The sequence below is a fragment of the Sander lucioperca genome, chromosome 10, assembly GCF_008315115.2.
Source record: "Sander lucioperca isolate FBNREF2018 chromosome 10, SLUC_FBN_1.2, whole genome shotgun sequence".
Lineage (NCBI taxonomy): Eukaryota > Metazoa > Chordata > Actinopteri > Perciformes > Percidae > Sander > Sander lucioperca.
In genome coordinates, this window is record NC_050182.1 from 31,569,306 (window position 1) to 31,589,083 (window position 19,778).

Consider the following 19,778-nt stretch of genomic DNA (forward strand, 5'->3'; position numbering starts at 1 on the left):
ACGTTGGAAAAAGCAAAAACAAATTGTGAAAAAAAAAAATTGTTTTTTTTCAAGGTTGAAAGGAAGACAACACAAGGGTTAAAGTATTCCGGCCATGAGGGATGCGGTTTATTATTTTTGAGGCAATTGACTTCACCTACCAATGATATGAGAGGAACGCAGCTCTAACTAAGACAGGGCTTTAGTAATCGGGCCTGGTGCCCGATTTCTGGCATATGACTATTTTAGAAAAATAAATAGATTAAAAAGTCCACATGGGATCTGTTTTTGATGCGCTGGATTTAACCAATCATCAAACTTCCACCTACCAATGAAACGAGTTCTAGCCAATCAGATGCAAAGTAGGGTGGGTCTTTGCCGAAATGCGAGAGTGCGGTGCCGGGGTGGTCTCCGTGGTAACTAAGGGGGTAAGCGTCTCCTCACAACCCGAACCTCCTATGGCGCCATTTTGATGCTACCAAGCCATCACCCCCCGTTAGCATTCCATTGACTGCTATTCATTTTGACGTCACTTTGACAGCGAATAACTTTACATCTGAAGCGTTTAAAGACTCCATTTGTCCTTTGTTTATTTCTAAAGAAACATGACAATGTATAAAAGGCTCCATTACCTTGTATCTCACGTTATGGCTTACTGTCGCACAATAGAGGAATTACCGTACAGTACAGGAGAAGAGCGCAGGCAGTTGCGTCTCACATTAGCTGTTAAGTTTAATTACTAATGTTAATAACTAGCATTTTAGTTAGCAATAATTAGCCTATGCCTATGTTATCTCCTTACATATACCTACGCTCTCCATCTCTGCAAGATTCGGAATGATTGAGATTTCTCTTGGCACAGCTACCAGAAGACTTACAACTTTCAGACACGTGGCTCACGGCACATTTACGTCATCTCTCTAAGTTGGAAGCTGCGCAGTAACGCTCAGCCATCACCGGAAAAGTGCTTCTAATATCCTTCACTGGTCTCCGTCCAGAGCAATGGGATCTGTTGATCCATTATATCTATGTCAGTGGTGGTAACGCGGGTAAAAAAATGGAGGCAAAGTTTATCAAACTTGGAGCATTTAGATACAGCTTAAGTTGAGAAAGGAGTTAAAAACAAATGGCGCTGGGCATGAATAGAGGACAAGAGGAAACGGGTGGAGACGGGGAGCCGTTTTAGCACTTGGTGCCTCAAATTGAGGGAGCCGGGTCCTTGCTTCTGCAGCGCATGTTCAAGGAAGATATTGTACGGCAGCAGTGGTAAGAAAGTGCTTGCTAGTCACAAAGCTTCGGTCCGTGCACTGTCATACGAGTACGTTGAACTGTCATTAACGATGGCCACTTTGTAAAAACTATCTGAAGCCCAAACTGCCTTGACAAAGCTGTCTGTTTGGAATCAGCATGGCAGGTATTTAAACATAACGGCCTTGTCCCAGAGTTTAGACGTCTAGATGAAAAGCTATACAATGCGACGTTTTTAATAATGTATGTTGAAGCAAACAATGTACATGAAGAAACTAATATCAACATGGACAAAATCATGAATGTACTAATTCGCTTTTTTGATGATGACCTGGCCAAAGTAACAACACAACAAACAACAAATCTAGAAAGTTTTGTTTTCACAATGATTCATTGTAGGATTATGATATTATTGCAATATGTACATTGATTCTTAATTTAACATATGGTTGGAAGTAAAAATGTATCCAAAACTTTTTAGTTCTTAAAAATTATGACTTTTATTGTGTAATGTAAGAAGGACTTTAACGGTTTTGCCATTCAAATTAACTTTAATGTGTGCATATTGAAATATTATACTGTGACACCCCCCCCCCCCCACACACTTTAAGCCCTGGATATGCCGTTCATACTCTCTCCACATTTAGCTCCGGAAAACAGTGGTGTGATACTGTAGAGTTGCACGCAAAGAGTGATTTGATGTAACATTTTGCTCAGCGTTTTTCATGCAAAATGTTTAATTTCAAAATAGGATGAATACAGTCAGAGAAACAAAAATGTTTGTGTATGTAATTTTGCTAAATCACAAAATGTGAATAAGTGTTTAGCATTTCCTGTGACAAAATGGATTTCCTCTGTCTTATAATGCATCCATTTAAATACAGTATAATTAATATATATATTCTGACTGTGTGACATGGGACTGGACAAAATATGTAATTTCTCTTTTTACATTTTCTTTGGTTGTTTGTTTTTAGCTTTTCAATTCTCTTTTATTTTTATTTAGTCATTTACTTTCCAGAGATACTGAGAGGTATGTGACTGTTCTCAGTTCTATGAAGCAGCACCAGGCCTTGGGAAGGTTGACAAACTACCAAAAACCCGTAACGAAGTGAAACCTCCATTCCGTCCTCTGCGTCGGCAGATATTTTTCATATCCAGGACACAAGCATTCACACACATGAATACACACACATTTCTCACCTTCACACTCAGATGTGCACACAAGCACAGCTGTTTGGGCCCACACTTAGACACACCCTCTCAGGCCATTTTCATTTTTAATGAAGCCTTTGGGAGCCTCTTCACATTAGAGACCTAATGTAGCATTGTGTGAGGGATCCGACACCAAATGAATGCTCATTGTAAGGCTAGTCAGATGTCCCTCTAAATTATGAGTCCTGACTTACTGCAGTGAATTATATTTTCAGAATTCTTTTGGTGAATTATGAGTTCTGAAGGATGAAGATGTAAATGCTGGCTGCCAATTTCAAACTCATTTGTTGTGCCTTTTGTTGTGGCTTTTTCTTTTGAGGGGCGAAAAGAATTAAGGCAGCAATAATCGCAATGGAGTATACTTAATCTGTCAATGTAATCCACAGCTGCAGCAAAAAACATTTGTCCATATAATGGATCCATGCATTTTGGTTTTTTTTTGTTTTTTGGTTGGCTTGTTTCACTATTTAAATCACTGAAAACAAACGTTGACACTGTCATTTTAATGAGGAAACAAAATGGAAAATGCCGAAATGCTTTTGATAGTATAGTATTTGTATAGTATAGTCATTTCTTTCTAGCTCACAACAGTCGGATGATACACGCAGAACAATACAGTGACGTTCAAATGCTACACATGCACTTAACTTCCCTTTTACTGTGCAGTACATAGATTACATCTGCGCTGTGTGAGGTACTGCAGGCTGGGTATAGCCTCCAGGGAAAATCAAGTGAAGCCTGTAGTGTTTGAAATGTTTAATACCGTTGGGAGCTCAGTTTCTCTATCTGCTGCGGAATACAGTTCGCACCGACTGTGCTAGTGCACAGTGCACACACATGGGGACCTGACTTATAATCCTGGGAACAGCTTGTAGAATAATTTTCTTTACAGACTCCCTTGGGTGAACCCTGCTAATACTCTGTTATGTGTGGGTTTGTGTATAGTCTGTGAGTGTGTGCGAATGCAGTTAGATGCTACTTATTCTGGGTTTGTTTCAGAACGTACACTTACACCAGACTGTAACCCTTTCTGTCTGTGTTGGCACTCTGGGGAATCCAGCTGTGTCTGTGTCTGTCTGTCTGTCTGTCTGTCTGTCTGTGTGTGTGTGTGTGTGTGTGTGTGTGTGTGTGTGTGTGTGTGTGTGTGTGTGTGTGTGTGTGTGTGTGTGTGTGAGTGTAAGTGTGAAAGTAAAGTATGTGCCATATACTAATATTGACAATATTAGTATATGACAGAGAATGCATGTGTTGTGTTCTGCTCAAAATACAAAAAGGGAGGAGGAAGGTGCTAATGAAAAGGCATGAAACAGAGCAGAGAGCAATAGACAAAATCCTTATATAGAATATTTCAAAAGAATTAAGAGGGGAGTTAAAAGGGTGTAATTATTGAGGCTGCTTGGAGCCGAACCAGCTTTTACCGGCTCTCTCTCTCTTTTTCATATATGCTCTTTTCGGTCATATCTGATTTGAGGGGGTAGATATTGGGTCCTTTGAGCTAAGCCAGTTAAGACATATCCTTTCTGGCTCATGTGTTTATCTGAGCTGATCAACCAAAGATGAAAAGATTGTGTGTCTGTTTGTGTGAATGGGAGAGATAGGGGGGGAGTAGAAAGGGGCACAGAGATAGAGAAACAATATTATACTGCTTCAACTGTCAAGACTGATAAAAACAAAACAAAAAAAAACCACTTGCACACTTAATTTGTTTAAGCTTGTTGAATTCTGCCTTGAGCTGGATAGTTCATCCACCCAGGAGTGAAGGCATTAAAGCAGCACTTAAATTATTGTTACCAGGTGCTGCTGAACGATAGCTTCATCACAGCATCATTTTCACTTCAGACTCACTAAACTGTCTGTCAGCAGCAGTCAAACATAGAAAAGGCCTTAACTCCACAGGGATCGGTAACTAGAGAGATTGATATCAGTGTACTGTATAATCATTGGAGGATGGGACGCTTTCTGTCACACACATGATAAATGGCTTGTGTGAATGAAAAGTCCTGCCCTTATAGATTAATCCTACGTTGCCATTAACCGTGCCCTGCTACTCAAACTAGCATACCCACTGTTGAGACCCGACTCAACTGCAGCAAGCCCACTTATCTGCCACTTATCATATTGAGCAAAACACAACTGTAGATCTACAATATGAGCCTAATATCAATTCACACAAAGGCTTATTATTAGTTGTAGTGGATGACTTACTATACAACAAACTATTAAACAAGCTACCACGTAGCGCGTTATCACTTACATAGCAGGCCGGACTCATGGAAAAATACATTGCTTATCATTTTTGTGTCATGATTAATTAATGACTCACTCACATCTGTATTAAAAAAATTAATCACTTCATCCAATGTTTGAAGTGAATAAAATAGCCTTGCCAGCCTACTTACTGGAGTTCCACAACTATTAGTGCGTTCCATTTGTACTCGGAAGTCCCCCCCCCCCACGATTTCTGCCTATGCTTGCAACACACATTAATGTAGGCATGCACACAATCTGTGGGCTCTCCTGCCATCATTGGGGAGTTATCACTGTCAGTGAATCTAATGAGACTTGGGACCTTACCTTAATGTACCTATTGTGACCAGCACATAATTATCATTAATTACACCTTGTTGATAGCTAATAGACATGTATACTAAGAATGGGGAAGCGTATTAGCATACCGGGTCTATTCTATGTACTAGAATAAACTATCAACTACTGTATGTTATTAATGATAAGCGCAGACTTCAATAGTTGAAGTGCTCACTTAGGGCTTGCTGCACAAAGTACCACATATAAAAAGATTGCACATGTTTTGGAAAGGTAAATACAGAGAAAAAAGTAAAAGTTTCTATATGGCTAAACCCGCACAGAAATACAGTACATTTCCCTCATGTAGCATAATAGACATTTATTGATAGTATTTTTTAGTTTGCATGGTCAGTTATCTGATTAACTGATGACTTGGGATGATGTCCTGTATAATTTGGACATAGTTTTTAATTTTTTGTACCTCCCTGTATTGCAATTCTGTGGTTGTGGACTCCAAACGGTTTTTCACCAGAATTTTAAAGTACACTCTACAAATCTACAAATGTTTTAATGTAATGTAAAATTAGAGCATAACTATCAGAGGAGTAACTTGAGCACGTGGGCACCTAATCACTACCATTCTTTTACCTTTGAAAGCATTTACAGTAAAAACACAAACGCATGCTCCTTTACATGTTTTCTTTCACTCACTGTCTCTCTCTCTCACACACACACACACACACACACACACACACACACACACACACACACACACACACAGCAATCTGATGTCTGTCACCAATCAAGCTCCTTTTTCCAACCAAATTAATTCTTTCTAATTTGGAGCTTCCAGCGTTCAACCCCCTATGGTGTGCTGCAACTGAGCTCTGTGTGTGTGTGTGTGTGTGTGTGTGTGTGTGTGTGTGTGTGTGTGTGTGTGTGTGTGTGTGTGTGTGTGTGTGTGTGTGTGTGTGTGTGCGCGCGCGTGCGGGAACATTCTACAATAGATCTTAATTGAGAAAACGGACTGCAATCAGCATATACTTGTAGGAAATCATTAAATCATTTCTTCCTCCCCTCTCTTTTTTCTCGTATTCCTTCTCCTTCTTGTGGTGATTAGCATGGTAATGATAGCATTCTGATTATGTCCATCAGAAAAAATCTGACATCTGTGGTCTCTCCTGTTCTTTTACTGAGGAAATGAAAGTGAGAATGAAAGAAAAGAAGAAAAACCTGCAACTCTCCCAATTAATGTGGTGTGTTAAAAAACAGTCACTTGTGCAATTGCTCTTGGTGAAAGTTTAAGAGCTGAGACAAAAAAGACACAATTCTGTGTTGTTCAGATCAAATGCAGATTTTGAATGTCTCTTCATTTCATGATTCAGTGTTTGTTCCTTCAATTTATCCCTTCATCTCAAAACACATCTCCTGGAATGCACTGAACATCACAGTCCGATGAGTATCTGATAATGGCATTTTCTTTAAACACTTTAAACCTGCTTTCTGCATTATGGACTGCAGTTATTATAGTCAGCACTTACTGTACCCCCAAGCATTTGTAAAACTCTTTTAGCGAAAGCAGAAAGGTACCTAGTGAGTGTTTCTCACACCATTTTGATCTGAGATTTAGACCTCCCTGCTTCGGTAAAAGCTTTCGACTTTTCAGACATAAAGAACCATTCTTTGGACTTTGGATCTAGTGGGTACACGATGAATTTTACAAGGTGCTTTTCTTTTTCCAATATAAGAGACATAGAAAACAAGACAAAGAGGCAGTGCATTGGAGAAGGTCTGGAGTGAAAAGAGTATAGAAAGAAGCAGGAATGTTAATGGAACCTTATTTTTTTCCAAACCTAGCTGCTATCAATAATCACTGTGAGATTTTGCCTCTTCTTTCTGTTTGCATTGACTAAACCACGTAGTCACATAAAAGTACCGACACAGTTTACATTTCTGACCTCGGATTCACGACTCCCATGGCTAATGGACAGCACTTGTTCAGAATGTCTGCCCTTTCCTCCATCATTGGTAAACTAATTGCTAATAAGTAATTTAGTCAATCAACAGAAAACTGCTATTTTGAGACATTATAAATGTTATATTAAAATTAAACTTAAAGTTGCCGTTCTCTGTTATCACTCATTTTGAGCAAACCAATGAGCAACAGTAGTTCAGACTCAGACTGACATGTAACATGGACAACAACTATTGCCTTTCTTCTCCAAACCCTAACCCCTAAATGTTTTTTCTTGTCTCCCCTTATCTATTTTTTCTCTGTCTGTCTCTTCTCTGTGTCTCATTAGGAGATGGCTAAGATATTGAATCATCCACGCGTCTATGCCTTCCTTCATGTTCCTGTGCAGTCGGCCTCTGACAGCGTCCTGATGGACATGAAGAGAGAGTATTGCATCGATGACTTCAAAAAAGTGGTGGACTTCCTCAAAGAGAGGTAAGATAGGATATGTAGGGGTTAATGCCCGACGAGGTGTCCATTGTCAGGTATTAATGGACGACGGCGAGGCGTGAACCTAACACACACAAGGTTTTCCAAGCAATAACTCTGTTTCCCTGGCAATGTCTGAGGGTTAGACTAATACCTGGAACAATCATTCCCATCCCATAAGTTTCTAATGCAATGCAAACGTTATTCCCTGCTCCAGGAAATAGGAAGGACCTTAGATATGACTTGCCACCCTTAGCAACGGTAGATATTTATAGTCCGCTCAGCTCGTAGAACCCTTTAGCTCAGCTATGAACCAGAAAGCTAAGGCTATGCTAGCAAGATTCGAAGTCAATAACATTGTGTACAGTTGGCAATCAGTAAATATAATTTGACAGTATGTTTGACATCAAGACAAGCTGGCTATTCAGCCATGTCATTGTCCCCCAAAACAATATAACGACTTTTACAAACAATTTTATCCGCGATGTACAACGTTACTGTCTGCCGCAGCCTGAAGTAGCGACCTGAACAGTGAACGGGATGTGAGATAACGTTATTCACTGTGAAACAAAGTCAGTTCAGAGGGGCACTAAAACTTACTTCTTGCAGCTTGTGTGTTAGCGCCATCCAATTTCTACGCTGTGAGTGTGCATTTATGTTTTTGAGCATACTGTAAACTTCACCTTCATATCAGTCCTTCCAGAAAAATGTGGAGTTTTCTTGTGATTGTTGCGGGCAAAAATCCTTGATTATGGGGCACATTTTCTTAAAAAATGCGATGGAATATGCGGGATATTTATGCAATTTTATGCGATGAAATTGCGGGAACTTGCAAAAATTGCGGGAACTTGCAAAAACTGCGGTTTGATCATGGCTTCATCGCGGGGTTTGCAGCTTTTCGATGATGTTCACGTCGCGTAATTACGTCACTTTATAACGTCATTTTATAACGTCATTTTATAACGTTCCCATGGCAACAGGTGAAAATGACTGCTTTTGTGTGAAGTAAACGCAACATTTTTCAACTTTCTGCTAAGATATATGTGACTTTTTGCAACGAAAATGCGTGGATCATGAAATCATGCAAGCCCCGCATATTTTGCGCGGAAATCGGCAATTTATGCGGGCAATTTATGCGGCCAAAGTGCGGCGTATTTGAAAAAATGCGGCCCCCACAAAAATATGCGGACTTTGGCTGATTATGCATTGAATTATGCGATCGCATAATCCCGTTTTTCTGGAGGGACTGTCATATGGACACTCGCACATGTGTACACACCATTGTGTCAGATGTGTACAGTATATGCTGTGTCTAAGCGTGTGCCTCTGTGTCCAACTTCTCATGACAGCTCATAGGTTTATTTAGAGAACCTCCCTCTCTCTGAGCATCACTCTCTTTTAGACTCAAATGGGTGAGACTAAATATGAGTGAATGTTTAATTTGAGTTGTGCATTAATGTTTTTGGTTATGCAAACTGCATTTCTGTCTTAACAATTTAATAAGATGTTCTTTAGTGCCATATGGGATGTCACACTTACATCTTGGAAATATTGAATGTGGAACTTTGTAGTAAACATGATGAATGATATTAACTTCATTAGCTAGACTTTTTTAAAGTACTGCTTCAAATAATGTATATCTCAGCAAAGATATTATAAAGTATGATTAGTCTTGCTGTCATATATAGCAAATGCAAGCTTTTTACAAAATAGCTTTCCTTTTAGCTGCACAAAAATTAGGTTTAGAAAGATGGCAGTGATGTGTTCTTTTCTTAACCTTTCTTTTGCTGCAGTCTTTCCCTCTTTATGTCAGTTCTCATTCAACAGTACTTTACAAGGTTACACATTTCAAACATGGAATTAATAGAAAAGTTAAAGGCTTTTTTTTAAAGTCAGAATTCTGAGAATAAAGTCAGAATGAGACTTTTTTCTCAGAATGCTTTCACATGTGGCCCTAATCCTCTTCCGTAGAGTTAAACATAAGCTTTCCTGATATATATATATATATATATATATATATATATATATCCTGACATGCACATAATGCTTGGATTTGACCTCTGACATAGCACAAAAGATAAGAAATGATGCAAACATAATCTTCTACTGTATGAACGATAATCTGTCATGGAATTTGAGTATGATTAATTATGGCAGTGCACATCAGGAGTAGTGAATAAATACTGAATTGATGCCATGATTATACATTCTGAAGGGATTCATATTAAAATGAGTCTGCCTTGAATCTCTTGGTATTGTTCTGTGATTTAGAAGAAAGATCTTTATGTATGCGATGGTATGTAAAAGCATGTTATTGCTGTTGCTAGATGACAACCTCTTATTTCTAAGGAAGTAATCATTTTTCCTGGAATTAAATGACACAATGCATGTTTTGAGATCAATATGGTATAAGGTATTTCTGCTTCATTTGATTATATATGTCAGAGATTTACAGAAACAGTGAGGGAGACAGACTAAGTACTTATTTTAGAAACAAAGTCAAATCACCGGACGGACATGAATTCACTCCCATCGATATCCAGATACTCATGAGAGTATGTACCTTATTCAGCACTTTGGCTAGTTAGCTACAGTATAGTGTGTACATTTCTCTGTTGAATTATGTTAGTCTGACTTCCATGTGTAAATCCTAGGTATTAATATCTATATGTTTACAGACATGTCTTTTGATGTTGCAGATTAAAATAATTTTGATTTTGCAGATGAGAGCCATGTGCTGCAGCAGTCAATAGATTTCATGTAACTGCTTCATGTAGGTCAACAGTCAAGCTTCAATATATAATATCTAAATATAGGTGAACAAGACTTCTATTTTCACTGTACAGCTATCTACATTTAAAGCATTGTGTATTTAAGTGTATGGATGGACTGTGTGTGTGTGTGTGTGTGTGTGTGTGTGTGTGTGTGTGTGTGTGTGTGTGTGTGGTATTTGTGTATCGGTCACTATGTGAGTCAGTATGTCTCTTTAGATCACTCTGACACACATGCTCTCTCTTTCTGACATCACCTCTCTCTCCACACACTTCTCCCTCACATTTTTCCCCACCTCCCTTTTATTTTTCCCTCTGGCACTCTGCCAGAGCTCTGTTCTGTGTTTGACTTGCTTTTTTCTTGTCATTTGTTAGTACACATTTTCTTATAACCCCTCATTTGGTTGTTGGCTTAAAAGTGTCACTTAAATGTAATTGTAAAACATCAGAATAATTACCCTGAACACTTAACTGCTATATTATTATCTACACTGGTTGTGATCTCATATCGGTTGAATTGGATTAGCAACAGCGTTTCTAAAAAAAGCGTTTCCTATTCAGGAAGGTTGTTTTTGTTCTGTTTGTGTTGTGTTACTTCTGGTTCCACCTTCTAACATGATAAGCAACTCCAATTCATTTTGGAAGAACAGCAGCTTCTTCTACTTTCGTGCCATAAACTTATTTAGGCTACTCAAAAACAAGGCAACTTTGCCGTTCCTTTAAATCTTCTCTTTTAAGTTCCTTCTGAAGGGGCCTTGAGTTGAGAAGTGATACTGCTGTGTTTGCTTTAACACTGACTCAGATGCTTATCTTTCTGTGTGTGTACGCTGCATTGCTTTTTAGACAATTGTTTAGCCTGGAGTAGATGTCTCTATCCCCGTCTCCAGTTGTTTTTTTAGTATTCAATGGTAGTTCAAACAGTGACACTGATCTGGCCGAAATCATAACACACTGTGGCAAATGGTCATGGGAGACACAAAGATCCTACACACACACACACACACACACACACACACACACACACGCACACGCACACTCGCACACTCTCTCGCCACAAGCAGGGTAGCACATCATAAGATCTTGTTTACATAATCTGTCTGGCTACCCTTTTGTGTGAGTCTTTGTATATGTGTGCGTGCGTGTGTGTGCGTGCGTGCGTGCGCGTGTGTGTGTGTGTGTGTGTGTGTGTGTGTGTGTGTGTGTGTGTGTGTGTGCGCGTGTGAGAGTGTGTGTGTGGTTACTCAATTGCTGGCGTCTGTTACCTAAACGCACACATTTAAACACACACTGGTGCAGTCCATTGTGTAAAATCAATACCAGTACACATTCAGTGGTCTGACCCATTTGGCTGCATCAGTAATGGCTAGGGTGCAGTTCAGGGTCTGGGAGAGAGGCCAGGGCTTCGGACAAGCCAAAAAACACTCCCACTCTGTGTGTGTGTGTGTGTGTGTGTGTGTGTGTGTGTGTGTGTGTGTCTCTGTGTGTGTGTGTGTGTGTGTGTGTGTGTGTGTGTGTGTGTGTGTGTGTGTCTCTGTGTGGTATTTGTGCATCAGTCACTATGTGAGTCAGTATGTCTCTTTAGATCACTCTGACACACTTGCTCTCTCTTTCTCACATCACCTCTCTCTCCACACACTTCTCCCTCACATTCTTCCCCACCTCCCTTTTATTTTTCCCTCTGGCACTCTGTTCTATGTTTGACTTGCTTACATTTAAAGCGTTGTGTATTTAAGTGTATGGATTGTGTGTGTGTGTGTGTGTGTGTGTGTGTGAGTTTCTGTGTTAAAGAGAGAGTAAGAGCATACAAGAATGTGTATGTGTAAAACAGTGTTTGTTTTTTTTGTTTTTTTGTCTTTTTAAAGCACCTAATCCTGATATATGGCTCTTACAGTAACATTGAAGAGATGATAGAGAGATATAAAGAGGAAGAGATAGTGATGAGGCATGTTCTGAACAACATCTTGGGAAAGTACAAGTATTTTGCCTTTAGATGCATGGTTGTAACAAGTTGATGTTTGATGGTGAATTAGTATTGTTTGATTACTTTTGAGAAAAACACTTTTTGCTATTCCAGCGGACTTGAGAATTTGCAGAGATGAATGTGGTATTAACAACAACATAATTGTTAATAAAAGATAATTGCATCCTTTGCCAACTTTCCCTCGATTGATAGCAATATAAATAGAAACACTGACTGATTATTAGGGCCCGTGCGCTGACAGCGGCGAAGGCCCTATTGAAACTGAAGTAATTATTATTCTTTTTCCCGGCAAATGAATTGGCTTTTTGAGGGGCTTAACATATTCAAAAACTCACGAAATTTGGCGGTCGCATCAAGTCTGGTGAAAATGTACTTATTTTAAGGGTTTCGGGAAAAAGCGCCCAAAAATGGCTCGCTAGCGCCCCCTACAAAGTTAAAAAAATGGAGCCCCTGCAGTGCGTTTAACGTAGACTCACGAAATTTGGTACACATGTGTATCAAGTCAGGACGCACACAAAACGTCATAGGAGCCATATCCTACACCCAACAGGAAGTCCGCCATTTCAAATTGAAAGTTCGAAATTAGTGCGATTTTGGCCATTTCCACATGTCGTACTTTAACGAACTCCTCCTAGAGATTTCATCTGATCAACTTCAAATTCGGTCTGTGCCATCTTAAGAAGCTAAAGATGAAAAGTTGTTAAAGGAAAAACTTTTCGTCATAGGGCGTGGCTGTGGCGGGGCGGCCATTTTGTGTGTTTCGCCACCGAAACAGGAAGTGGGTGTAACTCAAGTGTACATTGTCCGATTGGCTCGAAACTTTTCAGGATTCATAAGAGTCCAACCCTGAGGACAAATAAAGGCCGATATTTACTTAAAGTCATAGCGCCCCCTAGTGGCAACAGGAAGTAGGCCCAAAAGACAAGGTGCTATACTTTAACGAACTCCTCCTAGAGATTTCATCCGATGGACTTCAAACTTGGTCTCTATCATCCCAACACCTTAAAGATGAAAAGTTATTAAAAGAAAAACTTTTCTTCAGACGGTGTGGGCGTGGCGTGGTGGCCATTTTGAGTGTTTAGCGATGAACAAAGAAGTTGTTGTAACTTGAGTGTACGTTGTCGTATCTGCCCGAAATTTCTCACGATTGACAAGAGTCCAGGCCTGAGGACACCTACAGGCCATATTTGACTTTTGGTCATAGCGCCCCCCGCTGGCAACAGGAAATGCACCTTATATGACAAACATCATCTGATTTACATGAAACTTAGAATGTGTGGTCTACATGTGATAATGAGCTGGCCCCTATGATATCACCACGCCCACTTACTCAGGCCACGCCCCTTTCATAACATTTGAACCGTTTAAGGTAGAGTCTTGTGTGAGGTGTCATTGAACTCAGCAGAGAGTTTGTTTTTGATTGGTGATAGTTTGGCCCGCCCCCTATGCTTAAGCCACGCCCCCTTTCATAACATTTGAACCGTTTAAGGTAGACCCTTGTGTGAGGTGTCATTGAACTCAGCAGAGAGTTGCTTCTTCATTGGTGATGGTTTGGCCCGCCCCCTATGCGTAAGCCACGCCCTCTTTCACAGCTAATAAACTGTATGGCGTAGAGTCTTGTGTGAGGTGTCATTGAACTCAGCAGAGAGTTGCTTCTTCATTGGTGATGGTTTGGCCCGCCCCCTATGCGTAAGCCACGCCCTCTTTCACAGCTAATGAACTGTATGGCGTAGAGTCTTGTGTGAGGTGTCATTGAACTCAGCAGAGAGTTGCTTCTTCATTGGTGATGGTTTGGCCCGCCCCCTATGCTTAAGCCACGCCCCCTTTCATGAATGCTGATCCATCTAAGGTAGTCTTGTGTGAGGTGTCATTGAACTCAGCAGAGAGTTCCTTCTTCATTAGTGATGATTAGGTCCGCCCCCTATGCGTAAGCCACGCCCTCTTTCACAGCTAATGAACTGTATGGCGTAGAGTCTTGTGTGAGGTGTCATTGAACTCAGCAGAGAGTTGCTTCTTCATTGGTGATGGTTTTGCCCGCCCCCTTTCATAAATGCTGACCCATCTAAGGTAGAGTCTTGTGTGAGGTATCATTGAACTCAGCAGGGAGTTCCCTTTTCATTGGTGACGATTTGCGGTGTCTGAGTGCGGTCGCAAGGAGCGGCGATCGCCGGTAACCCCGTCGCGCGCAGAGGAGCGAGGGCCCGTCCATCGCTGCTTGCAGCTTTAATTAATACTTGTTTTTATATGTATTTATATATATATATATATATATAGGGCTGTTAGCATTAACACGTTAATTGCGATGCGATTAAGGGCCGAGCATAATGCGTTAATTTTTTTTAATCGTATTAATTGCATGCCGCCATTTATTAATTTATTTTTACTTCACTCGGCTTTGCGTCGTGCCTAACAGGCTACTATTTTGCCGTACTTCCTTGTAACACATCCTGCTGCTGCAGGAATAGCAACGCAGATTTTGGTGCCTCATTCTGGTGCCACTGATATGCCTGCGCTTCTCTCTGATGCTCTGAAACAGACGTTACAGGCAACAGAAACACCGCTGCACGTGACGCTAGTTAACACTATACTCGACAGCAGCTAACGTTAGCCTACCGCTAGCTAGTAGCTGGATTAAACACGGTTACAATGCTGACAGTGTAAGGTGTGACTGTATTTAGAGGATTCAACACCGGGATGTAGCTGTCAGCAGTCTGCAGCTGCCGTCGGAAAAACACAGACGGTGCGTTCAATGAAACTGGTAATTTACAGCCTTGTGGTGCATTCAAAATTGTTGTTTTGTTTTTTTGTCATTCAACAGCTATTTACTAGTGAAATAAGTTATTGTTATAGTGATTACATTATTATTAAACATTTAATTTTGACGATATGGCCTTAGCAATAAACAAGCCATTCTTTAATGTCGCCAACTGTTTAGTACCCTTCTTTTTTTTAACTTTCTTAAAAAGTATCGGTTCAGGCACCGTTAAGGCCCCGGTACCGTTTTAAAAGTACCGCTCTAGCACCGGTATCGAAACCAAACAATACCCAACACTAATATTGACTCTAGATTCAAATGTGTGACTAGATTAAATATATAATAAAGAAATACAAATCTTAAAATCAAGTTCATAAAGTCACTTTCTTTGCATTCATTTGATTCCCAATCAAGATATACTGGTAAGAATTGCTTTCCATTGTTAGTATGTACTTAAAAACAGTTCTGAAATGCAAAATAATAGAATTTTAATAATGTGATAAAACATGCGATTAATCGCGATTAACTATAGAAATTCAACGATTAATCGCGATTAAGAAAATGTAATCGTTTGACAGCCCTAATATATATCTATACATACATACATACATACAGTATGTCCAGGGATTTGTCTCCTTTGCTGAACTTCTGATTAATCTTTTGTTCTGCTTTTTTGTCCTTTACAGTAATAGTCAGCCTAGAACTTATGTATTTGTTTAGCCACAGGCTACATGGACCTGTTTCTATCTTTTGTTGTTTTTTCGTGTTCTCTTTCAAACACTTAACTTGATAAAGAAGGCCCCACACCATGCTGTGTGTGTGTGTGTGTGTGTGTGTGTGTGTGTGTGTGTGTGTGTGTGTGTGTGTGTGTGTGTGTGAGTGAATGTCATAAAGTGTGCTTACTGATTCACTCTACTTTTCGCACTGGTGCACCGGAACAACTCAAGGTAAAAGGGGAAGTGTGTGTGTGTGTGTGTGTCTCAGACTCACCGGTGACTGTAGATTCTCACAATTAGTTCTTTGTTGAGCCATATAAAGTTCACCTCTAAGAATGTGACAGACAGGAACCTTGTGCAGGTATGTGTAAGGGTCAGAGCTTATCTGACTGACACAGACACAGCAGAAGACTAATGTATTTTTCTTTACGAACAGCTTAATGCCACCAACACTGCAGAGGTCATGAGGGTTCAAACACCTCTGGCCTTTCTTATCAGAGAAAACCAGCACACACTCATACATGCAGACACATCAGACCTCCCTCCTTGACAACCTTCATGGCTGAGCATCTTGAACTCCGTTATGGACTTAAGGCAACATCTATTGAGTCATTTTTTAAAGGTATCTGATGTTGGTAGCATTTTTGTTATTTTATTTTCTGCAGACAGATATTTGGTGTAATGTTTCTTTTCTGCAAGATGTTTGAAAGCCCTTGTCTTGTCCTGTGTTTCTTTTCTTCTTTTTTTTAAGATTATGTTTTGGGCATTTTAGGCCTTTATTTATATAGGACAGCTGAAGACATGAAAGGGGAGAGAGACTTGGTGGGATTATAACTACTCCTGAAACTAAAGGAAATAAACAACTCCGGGTAATGTGGAAACCAAAAAAGCATTATTAAGATCAGAGATTATTGGTCAGTCTTGACAAACATTGACGTTCAAAGACCGCCCATGAAATATAAAATGCCTTCAATAACTAGGAGTCCTGTGAGACTGCTGCTCCTCAGTAGGTGATCTCTGGGAGTTTATGACTGATACTTTACACTGCAGTCTTTCTGAGGTAAATGTTGTATTTCTGGTCACAAACTAAGAAGCATGAAGCAGTAAATATCACCATCACAAAAATCAAAGCTACATAATGTTATATCTAAACAACTGGAAAAGATTACAGCATAAAAAGCCACCATGGTCTTCTGTAGAACAACGCAGAAAGTTTCCAGCAGTGGAAAGTAAAACAAACTAGTCACACTAATTAAGTATGCATTTGCAATTTTCCTAGAAACCAACCAAACACAGCACTCTGGGGAGAAAAAAAAGTTAATTTTTCACACTGATGATACGGCAGAGCTCGTTCGAACAATTTGATTTGTTCCACTCTAAAACATGTAGAGTGTAAAGGTCTCTCGAAGGTTGAATGCCCAGATCGCCTGTCACTGGAAGCTCATTCACACTTATCAAAGCTAATGGCAAACCAAGGCTTCTCTGACCCTTATTGAAGCATGTGTAGAGGAACTGGTGGAAGAAAATCAATTCTGTGTTGCTTAAGATTATGGTCATTATGAACAACAGACTGGTGTGTTCATACTATGGATGTGCTGGAGAATAATAAAAGCACCACTGCAACATAAAGAGCTGTTGGTATAACTGATTAAGTTCAACTTAGGGTACATCCTATGTTTGAACATTATTGACTCTGAGTGTAGGTTTTAGAATATTCATCTGCTACAGTCTATTCATTCCTTCATTGCACGCTTTTCATTCTTCCATGCTGGTTTTATGACATTATTTTAATATGTATAATGCCATTGTTCTCTGCTGTAATATTTAGCCTAATTCACACTGCAAATACTAAAGTCCCCCATGTCCAGAGAGAAGAAATGCATTAAATATACTTTTTTTTAATGACATAACTAATTTTTCCAAGTTGTTAGAACTGAATTGTCTTCTGCCATGCATAATTTCAACAATCAGTAGAATAATTATTTCATTAAAATGGTTAATGTGTCCTTGTCTGCCAACACAGACCATATTTTCTGCACCCTTTTCTCTTTGCTTCTATCAATTAAAATCACATAATGAAGTACAGTCTTTATGCAACGATGTATGAAGAAAATCCTGTTATGGTGGAATAAAGCTGTTACAGAGTGAGTGAACGTGGTCAGAGGATTTTCCACGGTTATTTCGTAGTTTGTCATAATATCTGGGCTGATGTTCCCTCAACTACTCTCGAGGATTAAGTTTCTTTGATTCACTGGGGCAAAAGATGAAACGCCTGGAAAAAAATAGTAATGAATCTGTGAGTTGGGGATTGGTTGTGCAGAGGAGCAGAGTCTGGCAGTATTAATGTTGAATTTTAGGCTTAGTTGAGTTGAGCAGAAAGGAGCCATCATGTAACCAAAAAAGGGATTTTTGATAGAGGGAGGCTGGGCATTGAGCAGCCCTCAGACCTTCTGCAGTTTTCCCTCAGGTTGGTTTCCCTGGGGGTTATGTGTTCTTGACCTTTGAAAACTCTGTCAATCTTAGGCCATAGAGGTCCTTCTCCCAAGCGAAGACTCTCGCTCGCAGGCAAGAGGGAAAGCAACATTTATTTATTATTGAAGTTTACACAATACTGAGGGCATGTCCAACTGTGGGCCCCATAGTGCGGAAGCAGCGCCGATCATCCGGGTCATTTTATACGAGGAAGTTGAACTTTTTTGGCTTCATGAGCCACTGAGCAACTCTCATAGGAATGAAGAGAGCACCGCCTTGAACGCTGTATCCAGGTTTTTTTTTATACATCCATGAGGTCAACAGATGATTAATCTGTGTCATCTCAGCAGCTGATCAGTACAATGACCCTTGACCTCCAACATGACCTATGGGAACCCAGCACTCCCCATTCAATCTCCATTTGAGCATTTGGCCACCACTCTGCCATGTTTTATTCCATTGCTTCATTGGTTTAAGTATTAAAGGTCCAATATCAGAGATGTTCACAAGTCATTTTTTGGACGTCCAAGTCGAGTCTCAAGTCTTTGAGCTCGAGTCCAAGTCAAGTCTTTTGCCACGAGTCCAAGTCAAGTCTCAAGTCTCTGGCCATCTGATCTGTCCCTAACACTGTATTGTTAAATCTTATGAATTCAAAGCATGTCCTGTAGCTACCATCCACACAGTACACATTAACACATCCCTCTAGCCCTCGGACCTGGTGAAATATTAACCTAAGTCTGTCACATCATATGGATACAACTATAAAGATACAATTTGCCTGTTCCCAGCATTTGCACAACACTTTGCAATGGTTAGCTTGTTACCTGTGGTGATATATGCTAAATGCAACGTCTCTTTCACTCAAAAAAATAATGTTGAAGTGGAAATCAAGAGAATAGTGGCAGCACCACACCAGTTACAGAACAACATGCATCTCAGTGTCAGTCCAAATTACGCACAATAAGAAGTTTGAACTCACTGATGTAATACCATTTATTTTCTAAGTGTTAGTATGCTCAGTGAAACTGAGTCCAGCACGAGGAAGATCTGACTCAAAGGAAGAGAGGTTAGTGAGGCCAGCGTCTCCACGGCAGGTGACAGTGCGCACGGATCGCTGCGCCATGCATGGATGAAATAATGAAATAGTAAATAGGACTACAGCAACAGAAATATGTGCAGAATTAAGAAAGTCAAGACGGCCCAGTGTTTGGTGGACTGGGTACACCTTGTTCACTTAATAGCCTACAAATAATCCACGGGATCAATTACACATCACATGAGTTTGCCCACCCAACACAGCGTTTGTTCCTGGGGAGATGGATCTGTGCGTCCCGCCCTGTGCGCCATGGATGTCTGAGTCTCAGCAACTACCAACTATAAAGATACAATGTGCCTGTTCCCAGCATTAGCACAACACTTTGCGATGGTTAGCTTGTTACCTGTGACGATATATGCTAAATTTAACGTCTCTTTCACATTAGCGTGTGAGTGACTGACCTATTTGGATGCGTTTTGAGATGCCTGATGAAGTTTGACGTTGTTGATCCGGTGATACACACCTTGCATGTAGCTGTTGGCTTACTGCCTCTGTTTACCAAGTTATTGAAAGCAAAACTAATGACAAAAGGCACAACTCCGGGAGGACTTTGCCATGTCAATGTATTTTGTTTTA

General features: G+C 40.1%; 1 protein-coding gene across 2 annotated transcripts in view; it reads left to right on the forward strand.

Moving 5' to 3' along the window:
- cdkal1 (CDK5 regulatory subunit associated protein 1-like 1) overlaps positions 1 to 19,778 on the forward strand; it is a 292,036-nt gene that overhangs the window by 172,230 nt on the left and 100,028 nt on the right. For both annotated transcript variants that reach the window (XM_031298668.2, XM_031298667.2), the window contains exon 10: positions 7,272 to 7,417. In XM_031298668.2, the coding sequence (XP_031154528.1) occupies positions 7,272 to 7,417 (146 nt within the window). The remainder of the gene's footprint in view (positions 1 to 7,271; positions 7,418 to 19,778) is intronic.